Source organism: Notolabrus celidotus, chromosome 9, assembly GCF_009762535.1.
Source record: "Notolabrus celidotus isolate fNotCel1 chromosome 9, fNotCel1.pri, whole genome shotgun sequence".
Lineage (NCBI taxonomy): Eukaryota > Metazoa > Chordata > Actinopteri > Labriformes > Labridae > Notolabrus > Notolabrus celidotus.
In genome coordinates, this window is record NC_048280.1 from 4,634,673 (window position 1) to 4,661,502 (window position 26,830).

Here is a 26,830-nt window from a genome sequence, read left to right on the forward strand (position 1 = left end):
TACTTGATCAGAAGAGTTGTATAAGTTGTTTTAATGACAGAGGAAATTAATCTCCTTACCCGTCTCTGTAGTTGATGACTGTATCAATGATGGTGTTCATCTGCTTGGTTAGTTTGGGGTGATTGGGGGAGAGTTTCTCAGCCGGAGGACGTCCCCGTTTCTTCTTGGCCTTGGAGCTCCCTTCGTCTCTGCTTGATGAGTCCTTGTCCTGACGCCTCTTACGTTTGCGCTTTTTCAGCCGGATCTCCTCCTCCATCTCCTCCAGGTTTCCATCCTCTATAGCCTGGAATTAAAGGACAAACTTCCTTTAACAGGCAGAAACCTCCAACAGGACCAGACTCATGATAGACACACATCTACTTTGACTGAGTTGGAGAGAGGGATAGAGGAGCATAAGAGAGAGACGATAGTGATGAGACAGATAGTAGAAGTAGTTGTAGATGTTGCTGCTGGAGCCTAGAACATATAACACCAGCAGATGCTTTGACTGCAGTGTTTTCTCCTCTGTCTGCCTTTAATCCTGAAGCTGTGCTAACAGGCCTCTTTAGAATGATCTACTTGTAATTAGAATCTCTCTGGACAACAGCTAACAACTCGAACATTGTGGTCTCAAAGCTCCTTTGTTTTATTCTTGTTCCCCCACAACACCTCAGCCTGAGTCAATAAAATAGATCTACCCGGGTGACTGGACCTTCACGGTGTGTTCACTGTGTATGACTGGCCTTCTGTTGGATCAGTCTGAGCTACACTTATCAAATCCGGTCATGGATGATTGATTACTCGTGTTTGGGAACATTTATTAAAAACTAGTGTCCACATGACATTATTGAGCTTTTAAACAAAACTGAAACTGTGTCTTTGAGTCATCTTTTTAAGAGTTATAACTTATGAACAAACAGGCTTTGGCTGAGACAGTAAGGGGAGTAAGTGACCTGAAAGACAGACCAATACAGGAACAAGTTGTCTGCCTCCCCCTTGTATGTTGGGTGGTGGGTGCTGTGAGGGGCCAGGTGTTGTCACTACCTGGAGCTTGCATGTACGGAGCCTGGGTCTGTTGAACGTGGCAGTACTGTATGGGTTGGGTTATTCAACTGGGAGGTTCTGCTGGTGGAAATGACAGACAGTGGGAGCTGATTCTGGGACGCCAGAGTTAACTGTTTAGCCTCTCCGAGGTGTCGTTGGCCTAGGGCTGGGTGATAATTCATTATAAATAAACCTGTAATTACACCTCCCAACCACTGGAAAGGGAGGGGCGCTAATGATCCTTAAATGCTAGTTGCCAACCAACATTAGACAGAAGAAGAAGAAGACGGCATTGAACAGCCAATCATGTTACATGGTGAGAGGTAGGCGGGGCTTAAATATGTTTGGAGCCAAATATAAACCCAGCGACAGCGACACTGAAGAAAACTCAAAAGCTACCAGCTCAAAGCAGAGTCGTTAGTCTGACACTGAGTCGACTCTGTGTTAACTCTTAACTTAATACACTTCATGAAATATACTTTCAGGGTGTGGGTAAAGGAAGAGCACAGCGACAACTTCTGCTGTGCATTTTTAACAAGTTTAATGTGAACAGCGACCGTAGGACAACTGAACACTGAATAAGTGTGATGCATTCACTGCACTGTGGGAAACAACATCACTCTGCCTGTAACCCTTAGGAACCTTAAAAGCGAGAGCACAACTCAAAACAATACTCTATAAACTGATACACAGAATACAATTTGATATTTCTTTGTTGTAAATTTAAATTAAATTATGGAAATAATCTCAACCTGAGAAAAACAAGAATCTACAAACTTCAACTTCACCGAAATCTCATCTTACATTAAAGACCTGCTTCCTGTTCGCACCGTCAGAAACGATGGATTCAAGAAGCTGATCAGAAAACTAAATCCAGATACAAGCTAACAAACCGTCTTCAACTTTCACTCAGGAGCAAAAAATCTGACTTTAAATTTAAATGGAATGATTTGATATTTATCGTGATAATTATTGATATTGACGCGATTTTCATGATAACATCTTTTTCAATATCGCCCAGCTCTACGTGGGCCGAACTAAAGGAAACATCAGTGAAGGGAGGAGCCAACTTGATAACCCCAGCTCTCTCTCCTCATGTGTCCTTTCTATCTCAGGCTTTGGGGGATATCAGGAGCCACGTGGTAGGCTGCTAAATGTATCAGTAGAGGGCATAGTAGATTGGGTTTCTCCACTGGGCGCTCATCCTTTCTTTCAGCACAAGTACTTCGTGTTTAACTGAAATGTTGGACTGATTTGTTACTTGTTCTTTTCGGGATCAACAAAACTTTGTGTTTTATTTTTATCACGGTGCGACTAAAACAAAATAAAGGAATTAAACTGCAGGTTAATGGCAGTCTCGTATATATGCAACTGAATGATTGATACAAGTTTTGCGTTCCGATAGTTGTAGAGCAGGAAAAAGTTTTATACCTTTAATTACAGAGAATGAGTTCATGCAATTCAAATCAGTCGGCAAATTACACAAGATTGTTGTAATTAACTGCCTAAGAGCTGAGTTAACAAGAGGACAGAGTTTTTTCTTCTTCCACTTTACAGTGTTTTATGTGCTTCCTTATTTCTGAGATGAATTGTTAAGGACTGCTCCTAAAGTGGTTGATTTCTACATATGGGAATGTGCAGAAAACAGTCACAGGTGTAGGCTATGATACATCCACTGCAGCAGCACAGAGCAACAAGTATCAGCTACAGTTTAGGAGCGATTGAGGAGAGCAGAAGTGAAAGTGTTCTTTACCCGTAGCCACTGCTTTTCAGTGAGTGCGTCGCTGTAGTCCACGTCTCGACGGCAGCGCGATCCTCGGCCAAACATCTTCTCCGACTCCTCCTCGTACGTGAGCCGCTCCACCTCAGCATCGTCTTTGATGATCCAAGAAGGCAGCTCGTCCTCCTCCATGAGACGAGGCTTACGCTTCGGGTTCCTTGCGTGCTCCCGTCGGCGGTCCATATCCATGCGCTGCAGAGCGTGAAACAAGGACAGTCAGAGAACTAACAGCTGATGTCTGTTTCTTTATGCTTTACCACATTAAAGGAAGTCTTTATATCTGCACTAGAAGGAGACTGTGGGGTGCCACATAGACATAATAGAGTTGGACAAATTGTGGTGACAGCGACAGGAAGTTAATATTTGCATGCACACATTTTGTGCAAAAGGGTGTGCCCTACATGTTCCAATTTCAAGACTTGAAAACATGTCCGCCTTGACGACGTATGTTGCCCTTTTCTTCTTGTGTATTCTATCATTAAGTGTATATCTTATCCTTTAAAACCTAATGGTAAATGGTAAATGGACTTGTACTTATATAGCGCTTTTCTAGTCTGTCTGACCGCTCAAAGCGCTTTTACACTACTCGTCAAATTCACCCATTCATACCCATTCACTCACTGATGGTAGAGGCTGCTATGTAGTGAGGGACCATCAGTGTTAGCTAATCTCATTTATTCACATTCACATTCAAAACCTACTGTCTGTGTATTGGTTATCTGCTTTGGGAGGATGGATGTAAATGAGCTGTTTACACTCTGGATTTTTTTACACGAATGAACAATCTACTGGGACTTCAGCCCGTGGTTGAAATGCAGACAACAATGGGGGCACACAAACCTTTTAGTTCCAGGGAAAGTAGTGCTAGGGGCTAAAAGACCTAGGAACTCTTGGTTGAAATGCACCTTTAGTGATAAAGAATGAACTGTTAACAGTTTCCATGCTTTTTAATTACATAGGCTCCCTTTTTCTAACTTTACTCTCAGCTCTCTATTTGTTTGGGTATTCAGACTATGTTGCAGCAGAAAACTAATCTAAGAGTGGATGAGAAATACGACTGCAGAAGTTTCCTAGAGTGTAGAAGCTGCCTCACTGCAAGGAAGATTAGCAGAAAGTGTCCAGGAGATCTGTTTAACAACAATATATCAAGAGTGGAAGCTTACAGTTAGAGCACAAGCACATCAAATCTGGAACTGGCTGCTGGTGCACTGAGGACTTAGCCTCTGTGCATGGGACAGCTGCTCAAATAACTGAGCTAAACCACTGCCAAAGCATAATGCAATCTTAATGTGTCATCCTCCTCTGCTGAAACCATACTCTTGATTGGCTGTCAGAATAAAAACTGCTGACTTGGTGTCAACTTACTAACATGTCAGTGCACCTTTGATATCTTGTACTCATCACAAAACTAGCCAATATAAGCAGGATGAATCAAGGTGAGTTGTGTGGTGTGAAACTGTCAAGAGTTGAGTTCATGTATTTTGGAAAACAGGCCTGTTATGGAGGACACTTGTTGCCAAATCTGAAGGTTTGACAAAGACAGGGGCCTCGAGATGATATTATTTGATGACGATGTAAGAAAAATGTGTGCCAGCTTCTTCTCTTTGCAAAGTTTACAAGAAGGAGTGTATTTCAGGCCCCAAAATGTGTTTTCCTTACCATGAAGAGCTCAAATTCATCTTCATTACGGGCTATCATCTGGTTCAGGGTCTCATCATCGGGAACTTCATCTTCTTCCTACAGTTGCATTTGGAAAAAAACGTCAAAACCAGTGATGCTTGGTTCAAAGCAAATCAATCTGCATTCAGATTTGATCAAACACCAATTACATATCTGACATTGTCTTACAAAATTATGTGACATTGTGTTCTCTGATCATATCGAAGGAGCTGCTGTAATTCAATCACAACCAGCACACTTCAATCAGCTAGAGCAACACAATCTATTTAGATGCTTATATAAAAACGTCCGATACCTCCTCTTCGTTCTCAAATGTCCCAACCTCTGAGAGAAGTGACATCAGCATTACCTCATTCTGCTCCTCGTGCTCTAAAATGGCCTGCAGGAAGGCACGGCGCTCGAAGCCTGAGGACTTTTGGTCGAACATGCCCGCCTGGATGACCTTCTGATCCACGTTCAGTTTGTATTTGGCGGCTGCCAAGATCTTCTCCTCCACGCTGTTGACGGTGCAGAGACGGAGCACGCGCACCTCGTTCTGCTGACCGATGCGGTGAGCCCGGTCCTGAGCCTGGAGGTCCTGGAGTTGGAGAGAAGATACAAGATCATTTCAGCTGGGTCAGTGTTGAGGGGTGATCACTGGGCTTGATTGAACACAAACTGAAAGTCGATACAGGAAGGAAAGATTCTTTAGACACTGTTATCCATTCAGTAAGACAGTCATTTGTTTAAATACTTATTATGTTACAAAACAAAAACGGAAAATAAAGATGTGGACTACCTTCAGGGGGGCATGATGACTTTCTTGGCGTGCATTGGACATTTCTCTTTATCCTCTTTTAAATCTCTGTTAAAAACACACTTCTATAGATGTGCTTTTACAGGAGATGTCACCTGAGCGTGTTTTATTTCAGATTCTTTCTTATTTATCAGGCCGCATCACTGGCTCTCTTTATTCTTTAATATCTTTTTATTTTATATTTCATATTTTTATTTGACATAAAAACAACTTAAAATAGAATGAATTATAAAATGTATAATAGTAATAATAAATAAATAAATAAATAAATGAAAAGACTCCCCCCATCCTAATCCCAACCCCAACCCCAGCCCAGACTCCAAACCCACCCCACATTACTAAACTTAAAGGTGACATATCATGCAAAATGGACTTTTTAATGGTTCTCTACCTGAAATATGTTTCCCTGGCATGTCTACAAACCCCCCGAGAATGAAAAGAATCCATTCTGCCCCTGTTTTGATTTCTCCACCTTTCTGTAAATGTGTGTGAAACGAGCCGTTTCAGACTTCAGTGTTTTTGTTACGTCACAACAATATCCGGTCTGTCACGGAGTCAGAGCTCGGAGCTTGTTCAGCCCATAGACTGTATAAAATACAACTCAACCCCTCCTCTGTTTTTCATTACCTGCACACATGTGTGCTAACAAGGAGCTTAGGAGGGAGGCATGCTAGTTGTAGGCTGTCTTAATAAACACAAAGGTCGGTTTTACTCCCCACGTCTGCAGATTTGAAGATCTAGGGGATGATTTTTATTTATCATGGATAAGTGCTAGCGCTAGTTAGCATAGCCACATAGCTACATGTTCGTAGCTGTGTACCAAGACACACGTCGACATACTGATAAATAAAACAACAAGAAACACAAAATCTGTGACCAATCCTTCAGAAAGGTCCTGCTGCAGGCGCCTCTCTGTCAGGATCAGATTCTGGATCAGATTCAGAGGGTTGAAGTAACGCGGGTCTCTTAGCAGCCGTGTATATTCAGCCAACATGTAAACATTAGATCAACGTGCCGGAGATCTGAGGCCACATCCACTTCCTGAGGGGGTGTGGTCAGAGGGAAAACAGAATGTTCTGAGGAGGGCTGAAGAAGAGGGTTTTTCAGGCATGCCAAAATCTGATTTCAAAGTGTTTTTTTGAGCATAAACTTTAAAGACATGTTTTGGGGACATCTTAGACCAATATATATTGATGAAAAAAGTGATATGTCATGCGGTGGCTTAAATCAGGCGGTCGTGCACATCAGGGAGTAGCGCACATCAGGCGGTGCTTGAACGAGGGCCCGCACATCGCCGCTTGCGGCTTCAATTTATTATTCTTCTCCTCCCTTTTTTTCTTGCCGTATAAATGTTAAAATTATAGGATAAAAAGGGAAACATTCTTTATTTTCTATTTTGTTCATCCCTCTCTTCTCTGTCAGCCAACAAACACGACCCCCTCTATCACAAACACTCCTGTTGTAGCTGTGACACGCAAAGCTGGTGTCAAAGAGCTCCTAATTAAAGGCAGAGCGTCAGCACTCCTCTCCTGGGACACATGCAGGTAGGTTCAGCACCTGCGTGACAGGGAATACTAACTCTTTGTTTTGAGCTCTCAGCACTTAGAGAAGAACTTTTGTGCCACTGTGGTCGTGAACCGTCTGGTCGCACACTCAGAATACAAATAGAGAAGATACTTGTTAAAAAGTTACGACAAGAATTTCTCTTTGCGTAGGTGTGTTAGTCTGCTGTGTGATGGTCAACCAGACATTCAGAGACATGACTGCTTAAACTGCAACTCTAAGACTCCAGTTTCTTATGAGGAGTGAAAATAAGTGAATGGTTTTTGTTCATAAAGAGCATCCTGTCTCTTAGGGTGCATTTTTTAGTCTACAAAGACTGAGGGTGTGAATCAGCTGCATCCTGCTAATTAAGTTATGGCACCAGGCTGTTGTGACAGATGTTGCACTTGTCTGCAAAGTAATAGAGCAATAAATAAGGTTGCATTCTGCTGCCAGGCACAAAGTAAAGGTTTAAGAGAAGATAGTTCAATAGCAAGTGTTTATTCACGATGAAGTCCCTTATTTTAATGACTCATTAAGAAACGTGAACCAGCCTGAGCTAAGTGCCAGCGGCTGCTTCACTCATTCCCTATTGACCAGAGCTGAGCAAGATAACAAGCAGGAGGATACAAAGAATGTAACGTGTTATCTGTGGGACAAATAACAGGTTGTTGCGTTCCTCTGTGGTGTTGTTTACAGTGATAGAAAAACTCTGGGAAAGTGAGTTTATAATGCATCTTTCTAAGTTGTGTTTCTATCTCTCTCCACATTTCCTCCTCTCAAAGTCCTGACCTGATTCCAGCCCCTGTTTCGGCCATTTGATCCTTAAAGGAGTGTAGAAGATGTTTTCCCTGATTTTGTTTTCCCCACACTTCAGCTTTTAAAACTTAAAGCCTCTTTTATGTAATATTTAAAAATCATATAGAATATCAAAATGTGATGTGTAATCAAGCTTCAACAAAAATCCGACTGAAAATAAACATCCACAACTATGAAAGAACTCTGTTCAAAAATTTTCCAGTTCAGAGTATTTCTCAGGACTGTGTGGGCGTGTCCGCTAACTCTTTGATTGACAGGTCAAGAGAGAGAGAGATAAAAACTCCAGAATCTGAAAATTATTCATTTCAAATGGTCTCTGAGTGCTGAGTTACAAAATAGTTCAGAATCAGGACTTATATCATTTATTAGTTTTATCACTTCGTAGTCTCCGGGGCATCAGGACCATGGGACGCCCGGAGCAGCGGAGTCTGAAGTGTAGTATGTGCACGCAGAGGAGCTCGGCTCCAGGTGTCAGACGGAGCTGTTTGTCTCAACTCTGAGCTGTTTGGGGAAAGTTAGTGAACCAGTCCTGGGGGAAGTTATTGAACCAGTCCTGGGGAAAGTTATTGAACCAGTCCTGGGGAAAGTTATTGAACCAGTCCTGGGGAAAGTTAGTGAACCAGTCCTGGGGAAAGTTATTGAACCGGTCCTGGGGAAAGTTAGTTAATCAGTCCTGGGGGAAGTTATTGAACCAGTCCTGGGGAAAGTTATTGAACCAGTCCTGGGGAAAGTTATTGAACCAGTCCTGGGGAAAGTTATTGAACCAGTCCTGGGGAAAGTTATTGAACCAGTCCTGGGGAATGTTATTGAACCGGTCCTGGGGAAAGTTAGTGAACCAGTCCTGGGGAAAGTTATTGAACCGGTCCTGGGGAAAGTTATTGAACCAGTCCTGGGGAAAGTTAGTGAACCAGTCCTGGGGAAAGTTATTGAACCAGTCCTGGGGAAAGTTAGTGAATCAGTCCTGGGGAAAGTTATTGAACCAGTCCTGGGGAAAGTTATTGAACCAGTCCTGGGGAAAGTTATTGAACCAGTCCTGGGGAAAGTTATTGAACCAGTCCTGGGGAAAGTTAGTGAACCAGTCCTGGGGAAAGTTATTGAACCAGTCCTGGGGAATGTTATTGAACCGGTCCTGGGGAAAGTTAGTGAACCAGTCCTGGGGAAAGTTATTGAACCGGTCCTGAGGAAAGTTATTGAACCAGTCCTGGGGAAAGTTATTGAACCAGTCCTGGGGAAAGTTATTGAACCAGTCCTGGGGAAAGTTATTGAACCGGTCCTGAGGAAAGTTATTGAACCAGTCCTGGGGAAAGTTATTGAACCAGTCCTGGGGAAAGTTATTGAACCAGTCCTGGGGAAAGTTATTGAACCAGTCCTGGGGAAAGTTAGTGAATCGGTCCTGGGGAAAGTTATTGAACCAGTCCTGGGGAAAGTTATTGAACCAGTCCTGGGGAAAATTAGTGAATCGGTCCTGGGGAAATGTTTCCCCAAATCCCCCGCAGTTAGGGAAATGACAACAAACTGTCATCTTCACCGGTGGATGTGCAGACAGAGACACACGAGCACAGCAGTGCAAAGAGCGGAGAGACAGCTATACAGACAGATTACAGACAGTACGTGATTAGCAAACAAGCTAACAGCTAAGGCAACATTGAGGGGAGCTGGCTTGAATCTGTCTCAAGTTTTTTTTTTAAGCTTCGTACACTCTACTGAAAACTTTCAGCTATAAGAAACTTTATCACGGGTTATAATCATTTCACAAACGTACGTTGGGATACCATTGGCCGGTCTTAGCGTGCGCCCCATGTGCAGAGATCACAGCTTGGACTCCGACCTCTACCATTTGCTGCATGATTTCCCCCACTCTCTACTTCCCACATTCCCTGTCTCTCTCCAGCTCTACTATCCAATAAAGGCAAAAATGCCCCAAAACAAATGTACCTGATGTGGGTTCCAGTCACTGTCAAAGATGACGACAGTGTCCGCCGCCTGCAGGTTGAGGCCCAGTCCACCGGCTCTGGTGCTGAGCAGGAAGATGAAGAATTGAGATCCCTCCTCATTAAATTTCTTCAGCAGTGTCGCCCTGTCTTCCGCCTTTGTGGTTCCTGGCACAACAAAAAGCATATTTTTTGAGTCTGTCAAATTAACGTTGATAAAGTCTGCTTGAACTTTGTCTTGATCTTTTGGTGCAGAGCGTATTGTGGTTAGGGAAGTAAAAATGTCACTCAGCCTTTTCTCTGACCAATTAAACTGTTTCAGGGTTGTTGTGTGGAAAAGGCCATTAAGTGTCTCTGCTTAGGAAAGGTTTCAAAAGTAATGGAACCAAAAAGGTTCAGAATCTCTTCAAAATACCTTCTTTATTTGATCTATAGAAATGCTGAGTGAGGTGGATTATTCTGGTGTGAGATAAAGGCTGAAATGTGATGATTTTTTCAAGTACATCAGAGTTTTTTCAATACTTACAAATGTGTCTGGATGCAACCTTTAAAACTGACCCCCGTTTAAAGCTCCCCTTTCTTTCCCTTGCCCTGTAGCTTTTGTTTCATAAAGAGCCCAAAAAATGATTCTTTAAAATTCCCCTCAGATAACTCCAGTCCTTGTTTCTAGAGCTAGAGGCTGATAGGGTTTTCTTTCTGTGTGTAGTTATCTTACAGCGTGTGTGTGATGAGAATACTCAGACGTCTCAGTGAGAAACATTATTATTCTTTTATTCTGACATGTCTGGCTCAGCTTCAATTAGAAAAGAGAAACGGATCTTTTAAAATACACCAAACGCACAAAGAGATCAGAGGATCAGCAGAGCCCAAAATCTGACTCAATGTCTGATAATCACATGTCTTGTTGGAAGGACTAGGAGGCAGTCGAATGTCTTTATGTAGTTCTTTGAGCTTCACATGGACGCTGAAAGAGGCACGGACTGTTTTAAATGTCCGTCTGTGTACGTTTACTTATGTAAGCAGTTATAAAATAATTGTGATTATCACATTTTAGCAAATCGGTGTTATATGAACTCTGCTCCGACAGCAGTGCTCTCAAATTATCTGTCACTTCACCACACTCATTTTCACCTGCATATGCAGAAAATGCTAGCAATGTTGAGCCCTGCTGTCTTTAAGGAGAACAACTCTGCAGTTCTAACAAGCTGAGATGGAGAGAAGTGATACGAGTAAAATATTCTGAGGAACAGAACACAGAACTTTACCAGATTTAGGAAAATGCATGAATCTAGAAATAGTGTTAAGATGTAAACTGATCAATAGAGATGATGATCCATTGATCATATCATTTAAAACTGTGTTTCATCAACTGACTGTCCTGTCTCTCTTCAGGAACAGAGCTGTGTCTCTTGTTCTCACTGTATGTGTGCTACTGGTTTTCTGCTCCCAATTTGCAACACCTCTCTTTCCCAATCCCAAACTCTGCACTCATGGACTCAGACTTTGAGGCACATGACTGCTAAGTGTGGAAGTACTTACTGCTCACCCACTGGCTAATAATCAAGAGAATGAGGGCCCTGATGCAGACTTCTTAAATGCAATAACGCACTTTCTGTGAAGTCAAAGCCTGTTAGTAGTTTTTGTAGCACCTAGCATTGATAGTATTTTGTAGTTTAACCGTCTTTAAAAACAGAGAAACTTCAGAGAGAAAGCTAGAACTGTTTTCATACAGAGATTTTTATTACAATGTATAGACGTCCTTTTGAGACCCTGAAGTCTTTTCATATATATATAATAATTGTATTTAACAGTTTGGTCTTTTCTTGTTGAAGCTTAATGTTGTCACTATTTCACTTTTCCCCCGACAAACTTTAAAAAGTTGTAACACATTGGTTGGGAATTGAGCTTACCATCGAGGCGTAAATACAGGAAGTTGCGGTAGCTGAAGTAGTCCTCCATGATTGTCATTAGAGTGGTCATTTGGCAGAAAAGCAGCACTCTGTGGTTTGTGGCGTGTAGCTTCGGCAGGATGCGGTCCAGGAGCTCAAACTTACCGGACGCTCTGTACAGTTCGTGCCTGGTTGGAGATAAACCAATAAAAACGGAACATATGTTATAATCTTTCAATATATAATCATTAAAAGTGTTGGTTGCTTGTAGTTTTAATCTGCTGCAAGCTTTTTACCCATTAATATCAGAGCGTAAGGCTTTGTTTGGTGTGGCATCTCTATCTTCTTTGTATCATTTTACATCAGTTTGGCTCAGCTGGGAAAGCAGGCGCTCCATGTACTGAAGCTAACATCCTCAAAGCTCTGATCATAGGATTCTTCTAGATCACTACGCTCCCAACATGCAGGCCTGCTTGTCATACCTAAAGTCTCTAAAAACAGTATGGGAGGTCGAGCCTCGATTATCAGTCCCCTCTCCTTTGGAATCATCTACCAGTCAGGGTCTAGGAGGCAGACACCCTCTCTACTTTTAAGAGTAGGCTTCAAACTTTCCTTTTTGATAAAGCTTACAGTTAGAGCTGGCTCAGGCTTGGACCAGCTCTTAGTTATGCTGCTATAAGCTTAGACTGCCGAGGGAACTGACACACTGGGATCCTGTCTTTCCCTCTCTCTTCTCTCTCTGCCTATCACTTCCTTTAACTCTCCCTGTCCCATTATAGTTACTAACCATAGACCTTTCTGGAGTCCCTGAGCTCCCTTGTCTCGTAGGTTCCTCTGGATCTCTGCTGCTGTTGATGTGCCAGACTCCAGCAGCTACAACTACTAATATCCTTCTCACCACTATCATCTCTCTATCTTCATCTCCTCTATCCCTCTCTCCAACTCGGTCTCAGCAGATGTGTGTCTAACATGAGTCTGGTCCTGCTGGAGGTTTCTGCCTGTTAAAGGAAGTTTGTCCTTGCCACTGTAACTTGCTAAATGCTGCAAAGTGCTCTGCTCATGGTGGATTAAGATGAGATCAGACTGAGTCCTGTCTGTAAGATGGGACTGGATCTTCTCCTGTCTTGATGTTGGGTCTTTGTTAATACTAGAACATAGAGTACGGTCTAGACCTGCTCTGTTTGGAAAGAGTCTTCAGATAACGTTTGTTGTGATTTTGCGCTATATAAGCTTGCATGTGTGTGGGTGTACTGAGCACACACACTACACAGGAGCAGAGTTGTAACACTATATTGCATTTTATTGATTTAATCTGTTAAAGGCTTTCCTTCTAATACATCATGTGTTTCTGCAGTGCCCAGAGCTGAAATCAAACATCTCGTTTCTGCTTTCACATTTGGTTATCATTGTTCCTTATAACGCTATCGTGCTGCTTTGTTGCTGGAGGGCAGAGAGGTTAAGGCTTGGTGATTACTGTCTCATTAGCACCGCAAACACGCACAGCAATATCTGTCACTTCTTGTTAGAAGGCTGTACCTTGGCTGTTCACACATCTTGTTTTAGCTGCTAGTAATTGCTATCTGCTTAGAATGAGTAATCATCTCCAGGTGTGTTCCTCACATAAGGTGTTCAATCACCGCACTGTTTCAGTACGCTTTTAAAGAGATCAGAGAACACAGCCCACCATGTTGTGAACAAATATAATACAGGTGACAGGCCTTTCGTCTGAGGCTGATTCAGTAATCCAGCTCTTGTTAATGAGGTGTTCACAAAAACTGGGGAAATAAATGAGAGCAGTGACTCGGCCTGTTCGGATCGCTTGGCTCTTCTTCATTCTGCAATCATAAGGTCCTCTAACATTTCAGGAGGGGTACTTAATATGATATTTAAAGTTAGTTAAAGATTCAAAGCCATATACTGTATTATAAATGGATGTGGTATCAGTGACATCATCCATCTGTTTCTGAAGCTCTGTTTTAAAGCCAATCGTCTGTGGGTGCCATATTGGAAATGCTGAAAACAACCTTACTTGGTCCGAGATAGTGTGAGATAAAGAGGTGGGCCTTTAGCCTCTGTCAATTACGTCAGCTATGTCCTGATTTGGGAAAAACTTGTAAGTTTAATGTCTTCTAGTTATAAAATAATTCACCCCCGTATAGTGTATGCACATAGAGAAATGAGCTATTCAATCCTAAACTGTTTTTTGAACCAGGCTGTAAACATGTTCATTTCTGCTGTAAAGATCGTCTTCTTTGAATGGGTGTGTATGTGGTTTCCTGTGTTTCTGCAGCCAGCCTCTAGTGGACACTCGATGAACTACAGTTTTTAACACTTCCACATGGGCTTCATATTTTAAAGGTGACATGTCACGTTTTTTTCATCAATATATATTGGTCTAAGAGGTCCACAAAACATGTCTTTAAAGTTTATGCTCAAAAAAAAACTTTGAAATCAGATTTTGGCATGCCTGAAAAACCCTCTTCTTCAGCCCTCCTCAGAACAGTCTGTTTTCTCTCTGACCACGCCCCCTCAGGAAGTGGATGTGCCCTCGGCTCTCCAGCACGTTGATCTAATGTTTACATGTTGGCTGAATATACACGGCTGCTAACAGATCGCGTTACTGCAACCCTCTGAATCTGATCCAGAATCTGATCCTGACGGAGAGGCGCCTGCAGCAGGACCTTTCTGAACCATTGGTCACAGATTTAGTGTTTCTTATTGTTTTATTTGTCAGTATGTTGACGTGTGTCTTGGTACACAGCTACGAACATGTAGCTATGTGGCTATGCTAACTAGCGCTAGCACTTATCCATGATAAATAAAAATCATCCACTAGATCTTCAAATCTGCAGACGTGTGGAGTAAAACCGACCTTTGCCAGAAAGGCAGCAGGACCTTTCTGAAGGATTGGTCACCGATTTAGTGTTTCTTGTTGTTTTATTTGTCATTATGTCGACGTGTGTCTTGGTACACAGCTACAGCTACGACATTTAGCTATGTGGCTATGCTAACTATCGCTAGCACTTTTCCATGATAAATACAAATCATCCACTAGATCTTCAAATCTGCAGACGTGGGGAGTAAAACAGACCTTTGTGTTTATTAAGACAGCCTACAACTAGCATGCCTCCCTCCTAAGCTCCTTGTTAGCACACATGTGTGCAGGGAATGAAAAACGGAGGAGGGGTTGAGTTGTATTTTATACAGTCTATGGGCTGAACAAGCTCCGAGCTCTGACTCTGTTACAGACCAGATATTGTTGTGACGTTACAAAAACACTGAAGTCTGAAACGGCTCGTTTCAGCACACATTTACAGAAAGGTGGAGAAATCAGAACAGGGGCAGAATGGATTCTTTTCATTCTCGGGGGGTTTGTAGACATGCCAGGGACACATATTTCAGGGAGAGAACCATTAAAAAGTTCATTTTGCATGATATGTCACTTTAAGACTGGGAGTTGCTGCTTGTTCATAGCCTATCCTTTAAATCCTTTTATTTCATATTATAAACATTACATAATGGTTAATAACACACTATGATGTTGGTATAGGCAGACCTTGGTTTATGTTTTCAAATCAGGGCTGGTTTATACACAGATAACAAAGGAGAAATTACGTAAACATCAGGTATTATGTCATAAAATATACTTTCATAGAGAAAGTTTTAAATGTTAAAAAGTCTTTAGGGTCACTGGTGGCCTAGCGGTTTAAGCGCGTACCATATACTGAGGCTATAGTCCTCATTGCAGTGGTCGCTGGTTCAACTTCTGACCGGGACCATATGCTACACGTCTTCCCCTGCTATCTACTCCCCACATTTCCTGTCTCTCTTCAGCTGTCCTATCAATAAAGGCAGAAAAAGCCCCCCCCAACACACACACAAAATAAAAGCCTTTACATCATACTTTTTAAGCTTTTCCAAAGAGCCTGATTTTGACTCTTTATTCAATGATTTATGGCTAACGTGTTACCAAATTAATCTTTTTTAAGATTATACATATAACCCATTTTGTAGACATGAATGTCGGTAAATACACGGTTTGTTTCATCAGACTGGATCATCAAAAAAAGCCTCTACTTGTAAAATAACCCCAGCATTCATTACATCAAAGACTCTGCAGCTCTGGATGATAAAAGTCAAGTGAAATGAGGTTGGGTGAGTAAAAAACAGCTTACCCATTGATGATGCCGTTTGGATAACCCAAGTGCTCAGCAAAAGATTCCTGTCAAAGACAACATTTACTGTTTTTAATAAGAAGAGACTTTTAAGCTATCTCCTGAATTCTTATCAGGATGTCCTGGGGATAAACTTCCACAGGAATCCTTTCAGCTGTCTCTCAAAGTACAAGACGGGAACTCTGTGATTTCTTAGGCATACTAATAATAAGTTTCTTCTTGGATTAAATCAGTATTTTTTAGTTATTTTTAAGACAATCTTAACTTGTATTTTTTTGTGTTATTCAATCAAAGAAAAAATACAAGATAAGAAACAAAGAAGACTTAATGGACACAAGGTCAAACTAAAGATATTTACTTTTAATGACATTGATAGAAGCTTCTGGGAACTTTAGGGGCATGACAGAACTTTACGACAGTGATGACTCAACTCAACTCAACTTTATTTATAAAGCACTTTAAAACGACCACAGCCGGAACAAAGTGCTGTACATAAATAGACAAACAACGCAGGTATAAAAACAATTAAAACACAGGATAATAAAACAATAAATAAAAACAAGCCATAAAACACTAAAACAGGAGCAGAGTCTCATGCTGGGTTGAAAGCCAAGGAATATAAATGGGTTTTAAGATGAGTTTTAAAAATGGACAGTGAGGAGGCTTGTCTAATGTGGAGGGGAAGCTCATTCCATCATTTTGGAGCAGCAACAGAAAAAGCTCTATCCCCTCTCAGCTTCCGTTTTACCCTCGGTACCTCCAGGAGCAGCAGATCAGCTGACCTGAGGCACCGAGCAGGAGCGTAGGGGTGAAGGAGCTCAGAGAGGTAAGGCGGGGCCAGACCATTTAAAGATTTAAAAACAAATAACAGAATCTTAAAATGGACTCTGAAGTGCACAGGTAGCCAGTGGAGGGAGGCCAGGATCGGAGTAATGTGCTCCCTCTTACGTACTCCAGTTAAGAGGCGAGCAGCTGTATTTTGCACCAACTGGAGACGTGCGAGGGAGGACTGACTGACTCCAATATAAAGTGCGTTACAGTAATCCAGCCGAGAAGTAATAAAAGCGTGGATTACTGTCTCAAAGTGCTGCTGTGCACGAAAAGGCTTCACCTTTGCCGGCTGCCTAAGCTGAAAAAAGCTGGACTTCACTACAGAGCTAATTTGACGATCCAATTTAAAATCACTGTCCATCTTAAAACCCAAGTTTGAGACTGTTGGCCTCAAATAATCTGCCAAAGGGCCACAGTCAACAGGAGGTTCACATGGGCCACTGGGACCAAACACCATCACTTCTGTTTTCTTTTCATTGAAATTTAAAAAGTTAAAAGCCATCCAGGCTTTGATGTCCTCAAGACATGCCAGAAGTGGTGTGAGGGAGGAAACATTACTCTTTTTTAAAGTAAATGACTTTTACTTATCTGCAGTGGTGGACAGTAACAAAGGAAATTTACTTGAGTACTGTACTTAAGTACATTTTTTGAGTGTCTGTACTTTACTTGAATGTTACTCCACTACATCTGAAAGACAAATATCATACTTTTGACTCGACTACATTTCTATCAATGCTCTAGTTACTCACTACTTTTGCTTTGAAGTCAGCTGATGACTTCTCTTTTCTGAAATCAGATCCCAAAGACTGGAAACTGTTTGTGTGCTTGTGTTTGGTATGTCTCAGTGGTGTAGCCGTACCTCAGTTGAGCGTAGATCAGTTCAAACATTACTCAGATCAGTCTGTTCATATAGTCGTGGTGATGACGTCTATAGGCGTTTTTCAACCGGAGGAACTTTACCCCGGAACTAAGGACTTTGCCCCTGAACTACGTGCGTTTTGACCAGTGGACCCAGGGTCTAAATTTAGTTCAGGGGTAGATAATCTCCCCTCTAAAAAGCCCCTGCTAGGGGGGTAGTACTCTTCAAAAAGCCTGGGGCTTTTGGGGGGCAGGGCCTGCAATGCTGAACGTGTCTGATTGGTAGATTAACCGCAGTGTTTTTATTCCGCCCTCCGTCCACAATAACATCACACACATCTGTGATTCACTTGATTTCTCTTTCTTTCATTAGTTTTTATTTGTTCTATCTTTTTTGTATCTGTGTGTACTTTTCAAAAGAAGAAGCTGTGATTCTCTTGATTTAGCAGCTTGTAACAGTAGTCTTCTCTCAGCCCACCGTGAATGCGTCTCTCCTGGTGTTACGGTTTTAAAAGTGACCCTGTAAACTTGATACCTTCAGCTGAATGTAACAGTGTTTGTGGAGTTTACACAGTTGTTAAAGAACACAGAGGGGGTATTAAGATTCAATATCCTCATCAGATATTTAATGATCGTCTAAAGACGTTTATGAGGGATGCATCCGGCTGAAAGTCTACAGTTAACAGGGTCGCTGTTTAAACCAAAACACCGGCGATCTATGACTGAGAAGGATGATGATTCTCTACCTGAGTACTACGGCCATATTTTAAACCAACGTTTGAGGTTTTGAAATAAAGAATGATTGGTATTGTTGTAAATCTCTGTTTTGTAGATAAACAGAAAGTAGCAGAATGTACACCCATGCATTCTTGACTGCACTCATGCTTTGGGAAAATACGTTTAGAGATACTTTAAAAAGTACTTCAGTATTTTTAAAAGCAAGTTCTCCAGGACTTTAAATCAAGTCATAATCTGACTGAACAACTTTCACTTGTATTGGAGTAACGTTTGACCAGGAGGATCTATACTTTGACTTCAGTAATGAAGACGTGCACTTTGTCCACCACTGCTTATCGGCCGATCATTTTATCAGTTGGATGCATGAAGTTGGTCTCAGATTTTCAAGTGACAGTCGTCAGCAGCACTCACCTCAATATGCTGGAACATGTAAGGGTGGTTGCAGATCTTCTTCAGCTGCATGATGGTGTTCATCAGGGTCTTCGCTCCACCTTTGCCCTGGAGAAAGTGAGATCACTAATTAAAGAATGCCAGACCGTGACGATTTGTTTGATGAGTTTAAAGATGCAAAGTGTGACAAGAAGACAAGATCAGAACACAACGATGAGATTTAATTGAAGCTGATGTCACACTAGTTATCTAGTTATTCATAAGCAGCAGTAACTGTACTGTAAAAAAAAAAAGAAGCTTTATTTAGATTCCTGTATTGATTCAAGGCTTGTTAACAAGAAGTTCAGTATTCAATCTCCTGCTGCTCTGTTTTCATATCTGGCATATCTGGTGTATTACAGTTGCCTGGTGCCGGGCGAGTACTATGGCAGAAGCTGAATACTCCAATATGACTGCATCGAGAGTGAACCTAAGGAGTATAGCTGAAGGGAGGCGGCGAATCAGTGAGCTTAAATCTCTGTGAAGTCTACGGAGCTAAACTTTCAGAGGAAGATCATCTCTGTCGTTACAAGTAATCCTTAAAACCTATTACTTCTTTATTTGATGGACTGATAAAAAAATATCAATTATAGCACCCAAATCCACTGCAGTTAGGGAAATAAAAGAACGACAACACCAGTTCAGTTCCAATAATTTAAATATACAGCTCTGGAAAAAATTAAGAGACCACTGCACATTTTTCTGAAATCAGCATCTCTACATGTATGACAGCCATTCCATTCCAGTGTATGTTGAATTCCAACACAAGCACACCTCATTCTACTTAATGAGGTACTGATTAGGTGATCACCTGAAACAAATCTTATTTAACGAGGAAAAGTATAAAACCCACTGCTGAGGTCATCACTATTCTCTTGCAATAGGACCAGCTGGATGGCAAAGACAGTGCTAGCAGTACCTCTAAAGTAATTGGAATCCAAAAATAACTATTTACCATGCCAAAAGAGTTGAAAAGAAAAGTTTTGACTGAGGAAAAGAAGGGTTCAATTCTGGCTTTACTGGCAGAGGGATACAGTGAGCGTCAGGTTGCTTCCATCCTTAAAATTTCTAAGACGGCTGTTCATAAGAACAAGGTCAAGCAGCAGACATTGGGGACAACAAAGCTACAGACTAGCAGAGGGCCAAAACGACTCTCCACTGACCGTCAACTCATTCAAATGTCACTCCACAACCGTAGGATGACATCAAGTGACCTACAAAAAGAATGGCAAATGGCAGCTGGGGTGAAGTGCACCGTAAGAACGGTTCGAAACAGGCTCCTAGGGGCAGGGCTCAAGTCGTGTAAAGCAAGAAAAAAGCCCTTCATCAATGAGAAGCAGAGGAGAGCCAGGCTGGGGTTTGCAAAAGACCATAAGGATTGGACCATAGAGGACTGGAGTAAGGTCATCTTCTCTGATGAGTCCAATTTTCAGCTTTGCCCAACACCTGGTCGTCTAATGGTGAGACGGAGACCTGGAGAGGCCTACAAGCCACAGTGTCTCGCACCCACTGTGAAATTTGGTGGAGGATCGGTGATGATCTGGGGGTGCTTCAGCAAGGCTGGAATCGGGCAGACGCGTCTTTGCGAAGGACGTCTGAATCAAGCCACGTACAAGGTTATCCTGGAAGAAAACTTACTTCCTTCTGCTCTGAAAATGTTCCCCAACTCTGAGGATTGTTTTTTCCAGCAGGACAATGCTCCATGCCACACAGCTAGGTCAATCAAGGTGTGGACGAAGGACCACCAGATCAAGACCCTGTCATGACCGGCCCAATCTGAACCTGAACCCCATTGAAAACCTCTGGAATGTGATCAAGAGGAAGATGGATGGTCATAAACCATCAAACAAAGCTGAGCTGCTTGAATTTTTGCGCCAGGAGTGGCATAAAGTCACCCAACAGCAATGTGAAAGACTGGTGGAGAGCATGCCAAGACGCATGAAAGCTGTGATTAAAAATCAGGGTTATTCCACCAAATATTGATTTCTGAACTCTTCCTAAGTTAAAACATTAGTATTGTGTTGTTTAAAAATGAATATGAACTTGTTTTCTTTGCATTATTTGACGTCTGAAAGCACTGCATCTTTTTTGTTATTTTGACCATCTGTCATCTGACTATAAATATCATAGGTAGAATGTTTTCGTTGACTTGGGTTACCAGAGGCTTTAATTAATCTTGTATTGGTTAATTGGTTGTAAAGAACTTACTTGAACACACATTTTTTCAGCTTTAAATTTAAAGCATGGTTAGATATAAATCAGCTGGCTGAAGGTGTTGTGCCCAAGCGTGCCGGATACGGCCCTGGTGGTGAGGCTTTCAGCAGTGTGACTGCCCCCTGGTGGCTGGCTGCACTATAGGTCAAAAAATCCGTCTCCCCCATTCATTTGAACGGGGGAGCAGTCAAACCATAGACTGTATAAAATATGGACGTAGTATCCGTGACGTCACCCATCTGTTCCTGAGAGCTGTTTTGAAGCAAATCGACGGCAGCAGCCATATTGGTAATGCGGAACTCAACTAGGCAGAGTGTGACGTAGTGTGAGTCTCTTAGCCAATGGCTGTGTGTTCCCGACCGGCAGCCACGTCAGTCATGTCCTTATTTGGGCAAAACTCATAATCTTAATATCTTCTTAACCCTCATGTTAGAAAAAAATTCACCCCCCGTACAGTGTGTGCCGATAGAGAGATTAGCGTTGTAGGGCCAAGCCGTTTTTTGAACCAGGCTGTAAACATGTTTATTAATGCTGCAAACATCGTCTTTTTCCCATTCATATCTATGTGGTTTCCGATGTTTCTGCAGCCAGCCTCAAGCGGATTTTCGATGTATTGCAGTTTATATCACTTCCGCATTGGCTTCATCGTTTGAGACCGGAGTTTGCCGCTTGAGTCAAACTTTAAAAAATAAATACACGTCGTATGAATGTTTCTCCCATCTGTATGCTGTGGTGATATGTAGTTAGTATCTGAGTGTTTTGTGTCCAACTCCTCTTTTTCTGAAAAGTTTATTTGTCTTTAGTTATTAGAGTTTAAAAAACGGGGTTTTACTTCCTGTTTCCTTTGATTCACAGCCGGCGTAGAACGAAACTTCAAAGGGCACACAGCGTCTTGTGACGTTACGCTGTAGGGCGGAACTTATTACAAAGGCTTCACAGGCTCTGGCTGCACAATGGCTGCGCCCAGGAGAGGGATTTTTTGGCTTCAGAACTGTACAACGGGAAGAGGCGGAGCAACGCTGTCCATTTTTATTTACAGTCTATGGTTGTGCCCAGCAAAGACGCTCAGCAGAGGGCTGCGGCAGTGATCCAGGTTTAAGGGGAGCAATGAAACACGCAACTACGGCCAACAACGACACGGTACGAAGGTTGAGAACATTACACAGGACATTTCCTCATCGTTGGATACAAACAGACCGGGGATGGCACTGATGTTATTGCTGGCACGCTATGTTTGCAGACCAGCAACATCAAATCAATAGTTGTTAACATTTCCAAAGATATAGCGTAGAGAATATTGGCATCCCAAGTTTAAACTCAGAAAAGTTCTGAGTCCTTTATTTTCATTTGCTTGGGAAACCTGCCGCCTCCATCTCCAGCTGGTTGGAGAAGAATCTGTGGGGATCAAAACTAAACTGAAAGGAAAGACCGAGAAGTGGCCTCTGAGATTGAACAACCTTTCTGATATGCTATTCATCTTGTACAAACTAACATCTTGTCCTTTAAACAAGGCACTTTGAACAGAAAAAGAGCAAGCTGCCTGTAACCCAATTATAAAACGAAACACAGACCTCTTCTGATGTCAAACAGCAGGAAGCAGAGAATATATTTGTTCTATAAGCTCCACTGCTCAGTCAGTGAGCACGACACGCTGATAAAACAAAGCACAGGCCGACAGCGAAGCCACGGGGGTCTCGGTATGTTTACCTTCTTGTCTTTCTCGGAGCCGTCAGTGAGTAGAATTCCCTTCTGCATGTGGCGGTACAGAACCTTCTGGATGGCAGACATGTCACATTTTATGACATACTCCACCTGAGTGAGTGACAACAAACACAATGCATCAGACAGTGGAAAGCCTGTTAAAGCCAACATCTGTTCCTTTATAAAGTCACTTCATTCTTCACACGACAGAAAAAGTTAATGAGCAGGGAAACAAAACAATGGAGGGAGAGAAAGGTGCATTATGTTCAGACCTTGAAACAGTTCATACACAAAGACATGCAGAAGAATCAATCTGTCCAACTCCTGTAACTCCTAAACTAAGATTCAGAAGTATGTTTATTTTTCTGATTATGATCCGTCGTAAAAGCTGAAAGTGTGTTTAACAAACCCTTTTTTCAATTTCCCACAATTCACCCGAAGCAGCCCTGAATGAGCTCTTAACGCCAGCTCTCTGCTTTGTCTGATGAGGAAGCTTAATGCGCTTTAAAGCTCCCATTAAACGCCTTTCAGAGAGCTATTTGAATTTGGACACTGAGTGTTTTCAAATTAGAACTAGCAAGCTATGAAGGTCTTATGCTTATTGGATGTTATTGCTAAGAGAATTGAAGTTCATTGGCCCTTTTTGCTCACTAGAGTTTACTGCCACAGAACAAAGAGAAACCCTGAAAATAAAGCGATTCATTGGACAATTTGCAAACGCTCGATGTGAACGCCAACTCAGGTCTATCTTCTTATTCACAATATCTGCCTTCTCTATGTTACAGGTCTGCAGACTCTCTCTCTCTCTATCTATCTCTCTATCTCTCTATCTCTCTATCTCTCTCTCTCTCTCTATCTCTCTATCTATTTATCTATGTTTGGAGTGCTGCTGCGTGGAGACACACCTGTGCGTATTCCCAATCTGTGCAACTACATATGTGTCATGTATGTATATAGGTGGGTTTATGTGAGATGTGTGGGATGCTGTGCACCATCCATCCATCCATCCATCCATCCTTCTACCCCTCCGTCTATCCATCTAAACCCTCCATCCATCCATCTATCAGTCCGACCATCCAGCCATACAACTGTCCCTCCGTCTGGCCGTCCATCCATCCGTCCATCCCTCCATCCATCCGTCCAGCCATCTATCCATCTATCTATCTATCCATCTAAACCCTCCATCCATCCATCTATCCGTCCGACCATCCATCCATCCAACCATCCCTCCGTCTGTCTGTCTGTCTGTCTGTCCGTCTGTTCGTCCCTCTCTCTCCATCCATCCATCTATCCATCAAACCGTCGCTTCGTCTGGCAGTCCATCCATCCATCCATCCCTCCGTCCATCCGTCTATCCCTCCGTCCATCCATCTATCTATCTATCTATCTATCTATCTATCTATCTATCTATCTATCTATCTATCTATCTATCTATCTATCTATCTATCTATCTATCTATCTATCTATCTATCTATCTATCTATCTATCCATCCATCCATCCATCCATCCATCCATCCATCCATCCATCCATCTAGGTGTGGCTCAGTGCTGCTGCGTGGAGACATATCTGTGGGTCATCCCAATCTGTGCAACTACATATACCTGGTCCTCCTGCCACTTGAGTGCTGAATTATTCCTTCCCCACTGGTGACTATAACTAATATCAAGTCTTTTGCTGAAGATTTGTCTGTGTCCTGATTTTTTTCCCTCGTGCCTGACCTGCAGTGTTTTTTCTCTGTGGGCAGCCATCTCCTAAGCACACCAAGTTTTCCTCCAGGCCAGCGTTTTGAGCCAGCAGCCTGTATGTTCTGTATTCCTCTGTTTTGTGTGTAATAAACTGACTGAAATCTCCACTTTGTCTCTGTCTCAGCTCTGGGTCCCCACAACTGAGAACACACCCTGACATTCTTCTTTCTTTAGCTTCGTCCATCTTTCCGTTGACGGCTTTCATTGATTGTTTCAGCGTCTTTAGTTAAGTCTTCACCTCGAGGATTGCTTCTTCTTTCCTCTTGACCTCCTCTGAGTTCTTCAATATTTAGCACTCTAATATTACATGAAGAATGCCTCCATATGTTTATTTTAAGTGAACTAAAACACATTAATTGCATTGTACCACCTCAGGCAACATGTTTGTTCAGTGTGACTAATTTTGTTGTAATAATGCAAAACTGAGAAAGGATGGTTCCCAAACAACATCTTGATAAAAGTTCTGAAATAACAACTCATTTAAAAAAAAGTACGTCTTTGTTACCACGAATTTCTCAAGATGTTATGTGCCCTCATTTCTCAAAGAAACATTTCTCAAAGCGTCTGCAGTTTTCAGTGTTTAAGGGTAATAATGTTGCCCTTTATCAGAGCCTGAAGATGCTTTTGGGAAGCCGGGCTTTGATGTTATTTATCCTTTCAATTAGGATGATTTCTGCATAAGCACCCCGGTGAGATGACTCACCAATCCAGCTTTTCTTTCAGTTGAAGTAAGACTGCGGTTAGACCCAGAAGTCAAGTTGAAAACAACTGCAGTTCAATTAACTGTTACCCAGTCAGGGGCCACAGAAGAACACTTGATCCTTATCAGGGGCTGATTCATATTCATGTCAGGCAGCTTCACAGCTCTGACAAAGTGGCCTCATCCCTGCGTTTTTAATTAATATTTGAAGCTGGAAAGTTGCCTGTTTCAGCAGTTCCAAGGCTATAACCTTTAACAATTGCTGCATAAGTAAAGTGGTTTTCATTTCAGGGTTGTAAAAAAAGAGCCAACACAGTTTTTCTTTCACAAAAGGTGTGCTGAACTAAAGCACAAATAAACAGCTTGTTTACGACGGCGGCTTTATGTGACCATGAATTAAGCGACATTATGCGGACCCATGCGGTTTTGAAAAACACACGCTGCAGAAGTTTGGAGCAACACAACCGAGAACCCCTTCAGGTAATGTTCTCATCTATCGATGTGCTAATTTAACTAAAAGACTTTAATGCAGCATTTCTACATTTCAAATCATGCACCAAACACACGCATGCTTCATTTAACCAAAGACTACATATTTAGCTTGAGTCTGACCTTCTCCGGCAGCTGGGACTCCACCTCTTTCTTCAGTCTGCGCAGCAGGAAGGGGCGGAGCACTTTGTGCAAACGCCGAATAATCAGGATGGTCTCCTCTTCATTTAGGTCAACCTAAACAAGTGAGAGGAGGAAATGTCACAGAACTTTAGAATGAGAACACTGAGCGACAGAAAAGTACCCAAAGGTGCAGCATAACAGAAATCAAAGACATTCACAGGATATATTCTTGGTGGGGAAGTCAGCTTTTTTGGCCCCCTGATTTTTTTAATATTGAATATTTGCTGATACCGAGTCCTGATCCAATACTTGTGTTTGCCTAGATAATAGTTGCACAAGAAATAAGAGAGTTGAGCTGCACACTGCTTTTTTTTCCTCTAACAAAATAAGTAATTAAAAAAATAACTTAAATATGTCTTATGTTTATTCCATTCAACTTCATCCAGCTATCATTGTTGTAAAACTCATAATCTGGTCTACAAGCTCTGCTGTATGAGACCCACCAAACTGGTGTGCTTCATTACAGCATGCTTAAATCTGAGTCTGCTCTGAACACAACTCTCACGAGGCAGCATCCGGCTGAGAGACAGAGAATGTAAATATTGCATGCCGGTATAGAGAACGGCAGCTGCCACTAGCCACAAGGTTCCTAATGATAACATGACAGACTGTCCTGTGTTTGGCTTGTGTTTGCCTTTTGGAACCGTATGTCCCTGCAGAGTTACCATAGGGTGTGTAGAGCAGATGTTTTTTCTGTAATGTGTCTGGTGGTGCACATGTGAGTTCTACAATAAGATTTAGATCATGGCTTGCGCTCTACATCAATGTCACATTTAGTATTACTGCAAATTAAGTGAACTCAGTATGCTCAATTACACTCAGCTGCAAATTGTGTTCAGTGACAGCGGACGTAAATGATCAGATGAGACCATCGGCTCAAATGTAGATCACAGATCAATTAAAGAACATCCAGATCGGCTCTGATCCAATAGTTGAGATCAGGATCGGGACATCCCTAATTCTTAGTCAACAGTTTGTGTGTTTGTGTGTGTTTCTTTTTGTTTTCATGCATTGTGTGTCAGTTAGAACCAGTGGTGATTGAAGCTGGCCTGTAATAATAATAATAATAATGCATTTTATTTATAGGCACCTTTCTTGGCACTCAAGGTCACCTTACAACATTAAAACAAACAGAGTTTAAAGGTGACATATCACGCTTTTTTCATCAATATATATTGGTCTAAGAGGTCCCCAAAACATGTCTTTAAAGTTTATGCTCAAAAAAACACTTTGAAATCAGATTTTGGTCTGCCTGAAAAACCCTCTTCTTCAGCCCTCCTCAGAACAGTCTGTTTTCTCTCTGACC

The 26,830-nt window shown here is 42.0% G+C and overlaps 1 protein-coding gene across 3 annotated transcripts in view; it reads right to left on the bottom strand.

Moving 5' to 3' along the window:
- The window catches only part of smarca2 (SWI/SNF related, matrix associated, actin dependent regulator of chromatin, subfamily a, member 2), a 188,152-nt gene that overhangs the window by 15,163 nt on the left and 146,159 nt on the right, over positions 1–26,830 (bottom strand). For all 3 annotated transcript variants that reach the window (XM_034692458.1, XM_034692461.1, XM_034692460.1), the window contains 10 exons: positions 25,465–25,578; positions 22,413–22,517; positions 18,474–18,560; positions 15,636–15,682; positions 11,482–11,648; positions 9,576–9,739; positions 4,833–5,060; positions 4,463–4,540; positions 2,777–2,995; positions 60–283 (listed from right to left, as the gene is read on the bottom strand). In XM_034692458.1, the coding sequence (XP_034548349.1) occupies positions 60–283; positions 2,777–2,995; positions 4,463–4,540; positions 4,833–5,060; positions 9,576–9,739; positions 11,482–11,648; positions 15,636–15,682; positions 18,474–18,560; positions 22,413–22,517; positions 25,465–25,578 (1,433 nt within the window). The remainder of the gene's footprint in view (positions 1–59; positions 284–2,776; positions 2,996–4,462; positions 4,541–4,832; positions 5,061–9,575; positions 9,740–11,481; positions 11,649–15,635; positions 15,683–18,473; positions 18,561–22,412; positions 22,518–25,464; positions 25,579–26,830) is intronic.